Genomic DNA, 12,872 nt, shown 5'->3' on the forward strand with positions numbered 1-12,872 from the left:
CACCCTAAATTTTGGTATCAGCAAATTTAAACAGGTTGCTTTTCACCCAGTCATCCAAATCGCTGATATAGAAATTGAACAGCATGGGCCCAAGGAGTGAGCCCTGGGGGACTCCACTACCCACTTCTCCCCAGGTCAAATATGACCTGTCTACCACCACCCTCTGAGTACAACCTTTCAGCCAATCTGCAATCCATCTGACCGTGTAGGCATCAATGCCACAGTCACCTAGTTTTTTAATGAGGATGGGGTGGGAGACGGTGTCAAAAGCCTTGCTGAAGTCCAGAAAGACTACGTCCACGGTGACACCTGAATCCAATGCCTTTGTGACCTGATCATTGCTGGGGTCGTTTGACCCCAGTACTCTTTCCTGCCATGGCAGGGGGTCAGACTAGATGATCTGCTCAGGTCTCTTCCGACCCTAGAAACTATGAAGCTATAAAGGGCAATCAGGTGGTCTGACAGGACCTGCCCCTAATGAAATCATGCTGGTTGCCCTTGAGCATCATCCCTGAAGCCCACCCATCACAGATGTGCTCCTTGATCTTCTCAAAGACTTTCCTTAGGCCCATCAGTCTTATCTCAATCCTATAGTTGCCCAGGTCCTCCCTTTTTTAAAGGTGGGGACCACATTGCCTACCTTCCAATCATCTGGCACCTGGCCCAAGCACCACAAGTGCTCATAAAGCTGTGCCAAAGGCCCTGCAATAACCCCTGCTAGCTCCCTCAACACCCTGGGGTGGAGAGCATCTGGACCTGTTAATTTGAACACATCCAGCCCCTCCAGAAGCTCTCTAACTCGGTCCTCCCCAACCTGAGGTCTGGAGGCATTCCCCTTGAGTCCGCCTTGCATCACAGTGGGGAAGCCCCAGTCTCTGCACAAGAAAATGGAGGTGAAGAATTGATTAAAGAGGTCTGCTTTCTCCTCTGGTGCAACCACCAGATTGCCCAGAGAATCTTGAAGAGGCCCCACATTTCCCGGTGCTTTCTTCATCCTCCCTATGTATTTGAAAAAGGACTTTTTATTATCTTTGATTTTGGACGCTAGTCCTAGCTCTATGTCCGCCTTAGCTTTCCTGACAGCCCTCTACAGGCCTGAGCAGAGGAGGTATACTCCTCTTTGAAGACAGCACCCCGCTTCCACCAGTTGTACGCCACCTTTTTGGCAGTCAGGCATTCCTGGACACCCTTGGTGAGCCAGAGGGCTTTTGGGCACTCCTGCCCCCCTTGCTTCTTGTTGGGATGGTCACCCCTTGGGCCCTGAGTATCGTCTCCTTAAGGAATGACCACTCATCTTGGGCACTGAGTTCCCCTGCTCTCGAGAAACCCAGTGCTTCTCCCACTAATCTCAACTCGTTGAAGTTGGCCCTCTTGAAGTCTACGGCTACCGCCTTGCTGCAGGCCCTTGACACCCTGCACTGGATAGTGAATTCCAGCAAGTGATGATCGCTATCACCCAGGTGGTCAAGGACCTTACCAGGTCGTCACTTGTGGCCAGGGCCAGGTCCAACAGGGCATTTCCTCTGGTGGGACTGTGCACCTCCTGAATTAAGTGGAGGTCCTGTATCTTGGCCAGGAACCTCCTGGAATGGTCCGACCTGGCTGACTGTTCCTCCCAGCAGATGTCCAGGTAATTTAAATCACCCATGACAACTGCATCCCTCGCCTTAAGTGCCTCTGCAAGCTGGCCCAAAAATTCCCGGTCCAGCTCCTCCCTTTGATTGGGGGGTCTATAGTTTCATAGTTTCTAGGGTCGGAAGGGACCCGAGTAGATCATCTAGTCCAACCTCCTGCCATGGCAGGAAAGAGTACTGGGGGTCAAACAACCCCAGCAAGGTGTACATCTAACCTCCTCTTAAAGACCCCCAGGGTAGGGGCCAGCACCACTTCTCTTGGAAGTTGGTTCCAGGCCCTAGCCACCCTGACCGTGAAGTAGTGCCTCCTGATATCTAGCCTAAATCTACCCTCTACCAGCTTGTGACCATTATTCCTGGTCACTCCTGGCAGTGCTCGGGGGAACAGGGACTTCCCCAGTGCCTGCTGATTCCCCCCCCTGACTAGTTTATAACAGGCCACAAGATCCCCCCTCAGCCTTCTCTTTTGGAGGCTAAACAGGTTCAGGTCCCGTAGCCTCTCCTCATAAGGCCTGCCCTGCTGCCCCCTGATCATACAAGTGGCCCTCCTCTGGACCCTCTCCATGTTGTCCACATCCCTCTTGAAGTGTGGCGCCCAGAACTGGATGCAGTACTCCAGCTGCAGCCTGACCAGTGCCACATAGAGGGGGAGGATCACCTCCTTGGACCTGCTCGAGATGCATCTGTGTATGCATGACAAGGTACGGTTGGCCTTCCTGACTGCTTCCCCACACTGCCGACCCATGTTCATCTTGGAGTCAATGATGACTCCAAGATCCTTTTCTGCCTCTGCACTGAAAAGAAGGGAGTTCCCCAACCTGTAGGTATGCTGCCAGTTGTTCCTCCTCAGGTGCATCACCTTGCACTTGTCAGTGTTGAATCCCATCCTGTTCTCATCCGCCCACCCCTGTAACCTGTGTAGGTCTGATTGTAGCCTATTCCTTCCTTCTAGCATGCCCACTTCCCCCCCACATCTTAGTGTCATCAGCAAATTTGAACAGGGTGCTTTTTACCCCCTCGTCCAAGTCGCTGATGAAGATGTTGAACAGTGTAGGCCCGAGTACCGAGCTACCAGGTTGGTCTGACAGGACCTCCCACCTATGAACCCGTGCTGGTTGCCCCTAAGCATGAAATCCCCTGCTGGCCCCTCGTGGACATGTGCCAGAATAATTCTCTCAAAAAACTTACACAGGATCGAGGTAAGACTAACTATAGTTTCCCAGGTCCTTCTTCCTCCCCTTTTTGAAGATGGGAACCACACTGGCCCTCTTCCAGTCCTCTGGCACCACACCAAAGCACCACGAGTGCTCGTAAAGCCATGCCAGGGGTCCTGCAATGACCTCAGCTAATTCCCTCAGTATTCTAGGGTGGGGATCATCTGGACCAGCTGACCTGAATACATCCACTCCCTCCAGAAGTTCCCTAACTAGTTCCTCACTAACCCTTGGCCTAGGTTTGCCTCCCCTGGAGTTTAAGGGGGGTCTGGGGGGGGGTGGCTGTTCCGATCCCTGCTTAGGAAAATGGAGGCAAAGAAATCATTAAATAGATTAGCTTTGTCATCTGGTGTGACGACCAAATTACCTAGCGTGTCTTGCAGGGGCCCACGTTACCCAGAACCTTCTTTTTGCCCCCTATGTATTTAAAAAAGGACTTATTATCCTTAATCCGGGAAGCTAGTCCCAGTTCCATCTCCACCTTGGCATTCCTGACTGCCACCCTGCATCCCTGAGCAACTGCAGTTTAGTCTTCCCTGGTGATGGCCCCTCCCTTCCATTGGGTGTACACCTCCCTTTTAGCTAGAAGACTTTCTCAGATAATTTTGATGAGCCATGGGGGCTTCTGCACCCTCCTGCCCACTTTGATCCATGTTGGGATTACTTCCCTTTGGGCTTGGAGGATCGTCTCCTTAAGGCGTGACCCCTCTTATTGGACACCTGGCTCCCCTCCCCTCCAGGACCTCAGTGCTTCCCCGACTATTCTTCCTGTCCTCTACTGAAGTTTTCAGGAAAGTTAAAATCCTCAGCTGAAAAAGCATGTTTAAATAGGGAACAGACTTGACATTGTCTACTGTAAAATATTTGCTAATACTACACTGATCTAGTTAATTTACTAATTAATTAAAATACTATAGTAACAAATTTCATTTTTTAATGTTAAAGATACTAACAAAGACCCAGGCTCTTATGACTTCATATAAGCTTTCCCTTTATATTTTAACAGAGAAACTGTTGGAGAAGGGCAAAAAACCAATGAAGTCAATTTGATGGTGGCGTGGTGCTTTTTATTCTGGGCTTCTAAGTATTATATCCAAACAAAAAAGAACAAAAATAAAATAAAATCTCTTATTTCTGCAGGAAATCATTCATTTGTGCTTTGTCCTGTTATGCGTTTCATTCCTGCATACTTTTTTATAATTAGAAATCCATATACATTAGTAGAGGTGCACCGATACATTGGTCCCATATCGAATCAGCATCAACATAAGGAAAACTGACTGTATTGGCAATTGGCTTTTTTTGCCTGATGTAGCTCATAAATGCTGCATGTGTACCTCCAGCCGCACCACAGCACAGCACACAGGCAGCCACGTCATGTTGGTAAGCGGGTTGTGGAGGAAGAGGTATGGGGAGGACAGATAGAGGCCCCCTTGCCCTAAAAACAAATCTAGAGGCACATGCCCCCCCACGTTGTGTTCAGCAGCAGGGGTTGTCCCTCCCCTCCTCACCACCAGGGCCTCTATCTGCCATCCCCACGTTCCTTCCCTCCCACTCCCTTTCCCCACAACAGACTTACCAGCTGGACCCGGCTGCTCTCAACACTGTCCAACTGCATATCAACAATTGAATTGGTACTGGCCAATATGGCTCATTAAAAATCAGCCATCAGTATCGGCCTAAAAAATTTCTATCGGTGCACCCCTATACTTCAGTCATAGGAAATCTACTGCCACTGTTTTGATGGAAATAAAACAACTTAAATAATACACAATGACATATGCACTGAGAGCAGGGCATGTCAAAATATAAATTTCTGCCAGAAAAGGACTTAAGAGCATGAGTTGCAACTCTATATTGGATGAGCAGGGATCCTGGTTTTCTCTAACTTTTTTTTAATCCCCAATTTTCAGATTTAAAAAGGTAACCTAAAATCCACATCTTTTCATGATTAAAATGAAGCGCCACTTACATAAATATTTCATTTCGATCAAAGAAAAATGTGGATTTGGGGTTACTTTTTTTTAATCTGAAAATTGGGGTGGGGGGAGGATTTATCAGCAAAAAACAGGATTCCTGATGACGACTCAGAAACCTCCCAACAGATGGGTTTTAAGATAAGGAAATAGGAGTGTCCTAACAAGGACACTATTCTTGCATGAAAGTTCAAAAGAAGAAGGCACATACTCAGAAATGTACTATAAGGCTTGGCAGAGATGCCAGAGAGGCAACCTAGAAGAGCTAAGCAGGAATTGCCTATCAGTCTAGGCTTTAAACTAGGCTCATCAGGGGGAGGGGAAGATGAGGGTGGGGGAAGCTGTGGACCACCAAACCAGGTGGCACCCACAAGGACAGCCCAGCCTGAAGAAAGAGAGCTTTGGGAACGTGAAAGACAGGGGGTGGACAGCAATACGGCACAGGTAAGGAACGGGAAGGTTAGAGACAAAAAGCCCTTTAGGACTTGGAGCGAGGGGGTAGCAAAAGCACCAGTCACAGGGCTCAAGTGCCTATATACTAATGCTAGGAGCATGGGGAACAAGCAGGATGAACTAGCGCTCCTGGTTGCACTAAACGACTACGACTTAGTGGGGCTGATGGAAACCTGGTGGGATCCATCCCACGACTGGGCGGTACATATTGAGGGCTATAGATTGTACAGAAAGGACAGAGTGGGGAAAAGGGGGGGAGGGGTTGCGCTCTATGTTAAGGAGCAATATACATCAACCCTCATCAAGACAGAATCAAAGGATGAGGAAGTAGAAGGACTGTGGGTTAGGCTACATGGGGGGCAAGGAGAAAAGGATTTGGTGGTAGGGGTCTGCTACAGACCCCCACATCAAGGGGAAGAAATAGATTTGGGGCTCCTGAGGCAACTCTCAGAGACCATAAAAGCTAAAGAGGCGGTGGTCATGGGGGACCTAAACTACCGGGACATCTGCTGGGAGACACAGACAGCAAAGTCCCACTGCTCACGCAGGTTTCTAACCTGTGTACAGGACCTCCACCTGACGCAGGAGGTACATGGTCCCACTAGGGGGAATGCCTTACTGGATCTGGTATTGGCAACGGGGGATGACATAGTAGGGGACCTACAGATCGGTAGCCATCTGGGGGACAGCGATCACCTAAAAGTACAATTCAACATAAGGCGTTGAGTGGGTAAGGTAACCAGTAGGGTGAACGTGCTGGACTTTAGGAAAGCTGATTTCAGCGAACTCAAGCAATTAGTGAAGGATGCACTGCAGAGTAGTAGTTTTGAAATGATGGGAGCCCAAGAAGGGTGGCTGTGCCTTAAGGAAGCTATCCTTCTCACACAAAGCGAGACGATCCCCGTGCGAGGTAAAAGAGGGAAAGGGGTCAGGAGGCTTCCCTGGCTGACCAGAGAAATCCAGGGCAGACTAAGGGCCAAAAGGGGAGCACATAAAAAGTGGAAACAGGGAGAGATCACCAAAGAGGAATATACCTCTTCTGCTCGTGCTTGTAGGGAGGCAGTTAGACAGGCCAAAGCTACCATGGAGCTGAGGATGGCAACCCAAGTAAAAGACAATAAGAAATTGTTTTTTTAGATATATAGGGAGTAAAAGGAAGGCCCAGGGACGAATAGGACCCCTGCTAAATGGGCAGAAACAATTGGTGACGGACAGAGGGGACAAGGCTGAACTCCTCAACGAGTTCTTCGCCTCAGTGTTCCTAAGCGAGAGGCATGACAAGTCTCTCACTGGGAGTGTAGGGAGGCAGCAGCAAGGCACCAGACTTCCATGCGTGGACCCTGAGGTGGTGCAGGGTCACTTGGAAGAACTGGATGCCTTTAAGTCGGCAGGCCCGGATGAGCTCCATCCGAGGGTACTGAAGGCACTGGCCGACATCATTGCAGAGCCACTGGCGGGAATATTTGAACGCTCGTGGCGCACAGGTCAAGTCCCGGAGGACTGGAAAAGGGCCAATGTGGTTCCCATTTTCAAGAAGGGGAGGAAGGAGGACCCGGGTAACTATAGGCCAGTCAGTCTCACCTCCATCCTTGGCAAAATCTTTGAGAAAATCATCAAGGCTCACATTTGTGAGAGCCCGGCAGGACAAATTATGCTGAGGGGAAACCAGCACGGGTTCGTGGCAGGTAGATCGTGCCTGACCAATCTAGTCTCTTTTTATGACCAGGTTACAAAACGCCTCGACGCAGGAGGAGGGGTGGATGTCGTATACTTGGACTTCAGGAAGGCCTTTGATACGGTATCCCACCCCATACTGGTGAACAAGTTAAGGGGCTGTGACTTGGATTACTGCACAGTCCGGTGGGTGGAGAATTAGCTGGAGGGTCGCACCCAGAGAGTTGTGGTGGATGGGTCGGTTTCGACCTGGAAGAGTGTGGGCAGTGGGGTCCCGCAGGGCTCGGTCCTTGGACCGATACTCTTTAATGTCTTCATCAGCGACTTGGACGAGGGGGTGAAATGTACTCTGTCCAAGTTTGCAGATGACACTAAGCTATGGGGCGAAGTGGACACGCCGGAGGGCAGGGAGCAGCTGCAAGCAGACCTGGACAGGTTAGACAAGTGGGCAGAAAACAACAGAATGCAGTTCAACAAGGAGAAATGCAAAGTGCTGCATCTAGGGAGGAAAAATGTCCAGCACACCTACAGCCTAGGAAATGACCTGCTGGGTGGCACGGAAGTGGAAAGGGATCTTGGAGTCCTAGTGGACTCCAAGATGAACATGAGTCGGCAGTGTGACGAAACCATCAGAAAAGCCAATGGCACTTTATCGTGCATCAGCAGATGCATGACAAATAGGTCCAAGGAGGTGATACTTCCCCTCTATCGGGCGCTGGTCAGATCGCAGCTGGAGTACTGCGTGCAATTCTGGGCGCCGCACTTCAAGAAGGATGCGGATAACCTGGAGAGGGTCCAGAGAAGGGCCACTCGTATGGTTAAGGGCCTGCAGGCCAAGCCCTACGAGGAGAGATTAGAGAAACTGGACCTTTTCAGCCTCCGCAAGAGAAGGTTGAGAGGCGACCTGGTGGCTGCCTATAAGTTCGTCAGGGGGGCACAGAAGGGAATTGGTGAGTATTTATTCACCAAGGCGCCCCCGGGGGTTACAAGAAATAATGGCCACAAGCTAGAAGAGAGCAGATTTAGATTGGATATTAGGAGGAACTTCTTCACAGTTCGAGTGGCCAAGGTCTGGAACGGGCTCCCAAGGGAGGTGGTGCTCTCCCCTACCCTGGGGGTATTCAAGAGAAGGTTGGATGTGTATCTAGCTGGGGTAATGTAGGCCCAGCACTCTTTCCTGCTTATGCAGGGGATCGGACTCGATGATCTATTGAGGTCCCTTCCGACCCTAGCATCTATGAATCTATGAATCTATAAGGCTTTAAGAGAATGAGTTGAGGTTCTTGAACAAATGCCCTGACTTTTTCAAAAGTGCAGAACACCTCCTAGATTTCATTTGATTCCAATGGGTGTTCAGCAGTTGTTGAGTAGACACTTATTTAGGAGTTTAACATTAGGCACTTGTTGAAATCTTGGTACCTGTAACGCCCAGTAACTTAACTGAAGTCCTGAAGCAGCAATTACCCATTTGTTTTAGCTGATTCCTGCCTTGTCTCCATCTTCTTTGTTATACACAGTAGCAGTAGATAGATCAGGGTAATTGTCTAAAACCTCATCGGAGCTTCCAGGTGTTTCGCTTGCCAGGCTTTCTTTTTCTTTTGGTTTGTCTTCATTTGTTGAATGTACTGGAACTTCTTTAACTTCCTCTGCTGGTGAAGTTACTACTTTTTCCAGGGATTCCACCAGCTCATCCCTCAATTCATCCTCTGATTCTTCAAAGTTACTACATTTATAGGAACAGAGACACCAATATCAGTTACCTATATCCTTGCCTCATGCTGTTCTAGTTTCTGAGGCCACATGGCTTTCATTTAAATTGTTTTGTGAGAAGGATAAAAGCTGGGTCTGAGATTTAAGTGTTTCCCTGTCCTTGTGCCACTGTTAGATTAAGCCCCACTACTCTTACTTGTAAATCATTGCGGCTGCTTACAGATGTGGGGAAAAACCCCCAGTGTTTTACTTGAGCTCAGTGTACCTCCACACTGAGTGCAGCACATGCCTAGAAGAGGCATCATATTAGTTTGACCTGGATCACTCAACATCTGTATATATCACACGCTTAAATGGGGCTTTTTTGCACTTCTATCTAATAGATGATTGAATCAGCTTTAGATCTATACAGATGCTGGGGAGATGGGTCAAGCTAACATGCTGCCTTGTTTAGTAAAGTGTTAGGGGGAGGGGGATTCATGTCTGTCGATGCCCTGGGAGTCAATCAGCTGGTATTATATCACTTTTGTATTAGTATTTTTGTTTACTAATAGTGTAAAAGACAGCAGGAGTGGCAGGTTTTCACAAATAAATTAAACCACAGAACTAAAAAGCAACAGTGACAAGTTTAAAAATACAGGGTGTTAGCTAAGAAGAGTCTCTGTTTACTTTCATGTTATAAAGGGACAAGGGCAAAGGCTGCCTGTGAGACAGATTCTCATAAAAGAAGGAAACTACATTTGATACAATTATTTTCTATGCTGGAATAACATGACTGAAGGCACCTTATCAATGTCACTAACTTACGTGTCATCGTCATCTGATCTTGGCTGCAGTCTGTCTTCATCAACATCAATAGAAGAGCCTGTTTCTGAGTTATCTTCCTTATCCTCTTTTGGCAACCGAGGTGTTAATAGTCTTTCTAGAGAGGAAGGAGAAACTGTACCTTTATATGTAGGTGAATTATAGCCAATACAGAAAACCTTGAAAATAATTTCTTTAAAACATAATGTACTTCATTGATTGCCACTGCTCCTGTTCACAGAAAAATATAAATATCAGTAGGCGCATCTACACATGATGAGCTTTAACATGCATTAGGCTTTTTTAATTCACATTAAAGTGTCACAAAAAAATGGTGCTCTTTAGCTATAGCACATCAAAATAAATTAATGCACATTTTTCTAGTACCTCACAATGGAGGTACTAGCTTTAATGCGCATTATCAAAAGCACATTAACTGAACGTGTAGACATGCCCAGTAACTCACTAACTAGGTATATTCTTCTTTGTGTTTGAAAGTAGAAGGGAACAGAAATCTGAAAGTTAAGTAGATACTGAAATATGAAAAAGCTGCTTGTTCTACTGTTATTTAGAGCAGGGGTTGTCAACTGGGGGTACACATACCCCTAGGGGTATTTGGAAAGGTGATGGGGTACACACAGGCAGATGGGGATGGAGCGGGGGAGTGCAAGGGCAGCAGTACCCCTCCGCAAACAGATGTGGGGCTGGAGTGCTCACACGTGGTGATTGCCACCCACCACCCTGCACTGCCACCTCCCAGGAGCAGGGCTAGGCAGGGCGAGAGCAGCAGTATCCCTCTGCAGCCCACAAAGGCGCTGCTCAGCAGCGGCTCTGCGTGTTGCTGATGGGAGGTGCACGACTGGCTGTGCACGAGGCCCATCAGCAGCCCGCAGAACCGCACATGCAACCAGCTGTGGGAAAGTAGGGTACAGCAGTAGGTGGCGGCCACCACGTGCAAGGAACATCCTGCATCCAGCTGCCACCAAAAGGGGTACACTTGTTAAAAAAGGTTGAAACCCCCTGATTTAGAGACCTGATTCCAAATGATTTGATGGAAGTTAACCTGATCATTTGAGTAACTCAAGTGTAAGCAAGCTGGAAGAAAAAAAGTCCTAAAAGTGTGCTCAAAATATTGTACTCGCTGGTTTAAATTGATAAATTGGGTATGGTTGTTATCCTATGAGCATTAGTTTCAGGGCCTGCCTAGTTTCAGTAGTCAGGTCTTATACTTCTAAGACACTTAAACCAAACTATAGTTAGGGAGTCACATTATTGTAGAACGGGGTTGCTCCAACAAATCAAAGTTCTTTGGTTATTTAACTGAATGAATTTTTCTTATAATCTATTTAAAATGCTAGGTTTTGACATTTACAGTTGTGCATGCAAAACTTATTTATTTTCCACTGCCCTAGTTAAAGTATTTTTACAAAAGCATTACTTTGAATAGGAGTTTGTATTTTAGTCACCCTTTAAAATGCATGTTGTCAAAATTTAGACATTTTAAAATGTTATTATGAATTTTTAAGTAGTGCATCATAATGCTGCTATATGGATTATTAAGGGTTTAAATCTGATGTCAGAAAGCTGTGATACAGCATGGTAGGGGCCTAAAGCCAGCTGTTGTTATGCTACAAAAAATATACAGCAATTTATATTAGCATATGGAAAAAACAGGTTTCTGTTTGTAATGTAGATCAAATTTTCTCAAAACTGGAAAATACTTTGATAAAACATTGATTGCCAGAGATCATTATTTTTAAAATACTAGGGGCTGCATTTCCCAGCATGACCAGTCCTTATCCCATAATTAAGAAAATCTGCCAAGTGTATCAAATCAATTCCTTTCCATTCAGCTATACTGGTTTTGTGAAGAGACTGTATTTCATCTGCCACTGAATGTTTTCACCCGGTGTCCTAAAGTTTTATCTCTAAAAGACTATTCATCTATTAAAAGTTAAAAGAAAGGAGGTCAATTATAAACACACTGGTCAGTCAACCCCTCCCCGCCCCCCCAAAAAAAAACAACAAAAAACCAGAAACCCCAGGTTATCTATGGCTGCAATTCAGCTAGCAATATATTCCATCTCTAGCTTGAATGTTAGTACCAGTCAGACTGTAATTATGAGCTTTGGTCCCATCTCAGTTGGCTTCAGCAGTTATGAAAATGGCAGCTAGAATCTTAATTGCATCAAGGAACAGTTCTATTCTATTTTTGTTGTGGTTGGCAGAGGGACTGAATGGCAATGAAATCTTTCTATTGGTTTTCTGAGGTATCAAAGGCAACTGTGTGGCTTACTTCTTAAGCAAGGGGTCCACTTCTTTTCCTTTCTTGTCTTATGTCCTTGTTGTGACAAGGTACTTAGCAGATTCATTGGAATCTGTCAGAGCTGTGCTGTGAGCACTTCTGCTTTGCCTAAAACTTGAGACGAATTGCAATTTGCTCAGCAAGAATATGAAGCCAACCATTTTAACTGCCCCTCCATTGCGAAGCTCCTCCACGTTCTGCTTGCATGACCCTAAGTAACCATCAGAAACCTTGAATTTGAGGTCTTTTCTCATTGCCCTGCAGAAAACGTAGGGCTCTAAGTGACCTGCTACATCCTCTAAAGGAAGCCCTAAGAAAAAGATTCATACTCAAAGATGCGGTGGGGGATGTAGAACTATCATGGCTTCATGAACAGCCCAAGTCACCTTTTCACCTAGAATGAGAGACTTAATGAAATATGGACAGATGTTAATCAACAAGCAGCAAGACTATGTAGATCCAGCAATCAGTGACAACAGGCTACACTGAAATATATTTCAGCATGACACCAATTTTGGGGGGGGGAGGGTTTAATTTTTGACTGACTCTTATATCATTCCAGCTGATCAAAAGTTTGTGTTCAGTTCACAAGTCACCTGTCACATGGATAATGTACCAAAGAAAAATTCTTTATGGATATGCTGAAAGTCTTATGTATATCATTATGACATAATTAGCATATATTTATCATTCATTTTTTTAGAAATTCTTAGGACAATTCCTCTAATTCACAAAGCAAACGTTTACCAAATTCCCCTTCAGTCCAGATAAAGGAGTCCTCAGACAGCTCTGCTGCTCCTAATATATTCAGTAGAGTCCCTGGTGTCTCTCGATTCCACTGTTTCCTGCTTTCTGGGGTTTCTTCAGGCATGACAATAATCTGTCCAGCTTGAAATAGGAGATACTGAAGGTCACTGTATGCAGTAAGCCATGACTGATCTGGCATCATCATTCTGTCTGCCAGTCTCAACACTTCTTTCATTTTTATATGGGAGTATATAATTTCCTTGGCTCCCGGTAAGTTCAAGTCATTTTCCTTCTGGGATTTTTCCTTTTTAAGGATTGTTTGTTTGTCTGAAGTATTTGATCAGACTGATACTGT

General features: G+C 46.3%; 1 protein-coding gene across 1 annotated transcript in view; it reads right to left on the reverse strand.

The window, feature by feature from the left end:
* Nucleotides 1-2,145: 2,145 nt before the first annotated feature.
* Nucleotides 2,146-12,872, reverse strand: part of NEK5 (NIMA related kinase 5) — a 58,003-nt gene continuing 47,276 nt past the window's right edge. The window contains exons 20-22 of the mRNA XM_090026789.1: nt 12,518-12,658; nt 9,469-9,583; nt 2,146-8,674 (exon numbers count right to left, since the gene is read on the reverse strand). Of these exons, the coding sequence (XP_089882915.1) occupies nt 8,425-8,674; nt 9,469-9,583; nt 12,518-12,658 (506 nt within the window). The 3' untranslated portion in view covers nt 2,146-8,424. The remainder of the gene's footprint in view (nt 8,675-9,468; nt 9,584-12,517; nt 12,659-12,872) is intronic.

Source organism: Crocodylus siamensis, chromosome 1 (genome assembly GCF_052110815.1).
Source record: "Crocodylus siamensis isolate JL-2025a chromosome 1, ASM5211081v1, whole genome shotgun sequence".
In the NCBI taxonomy this organism is placed as follows: domain Eukaryota; kingdom Metazoa; phylum Chordata; order Crocodylia; family Crocodylidae; genus Crocodylus; species Crocodylus siamensis.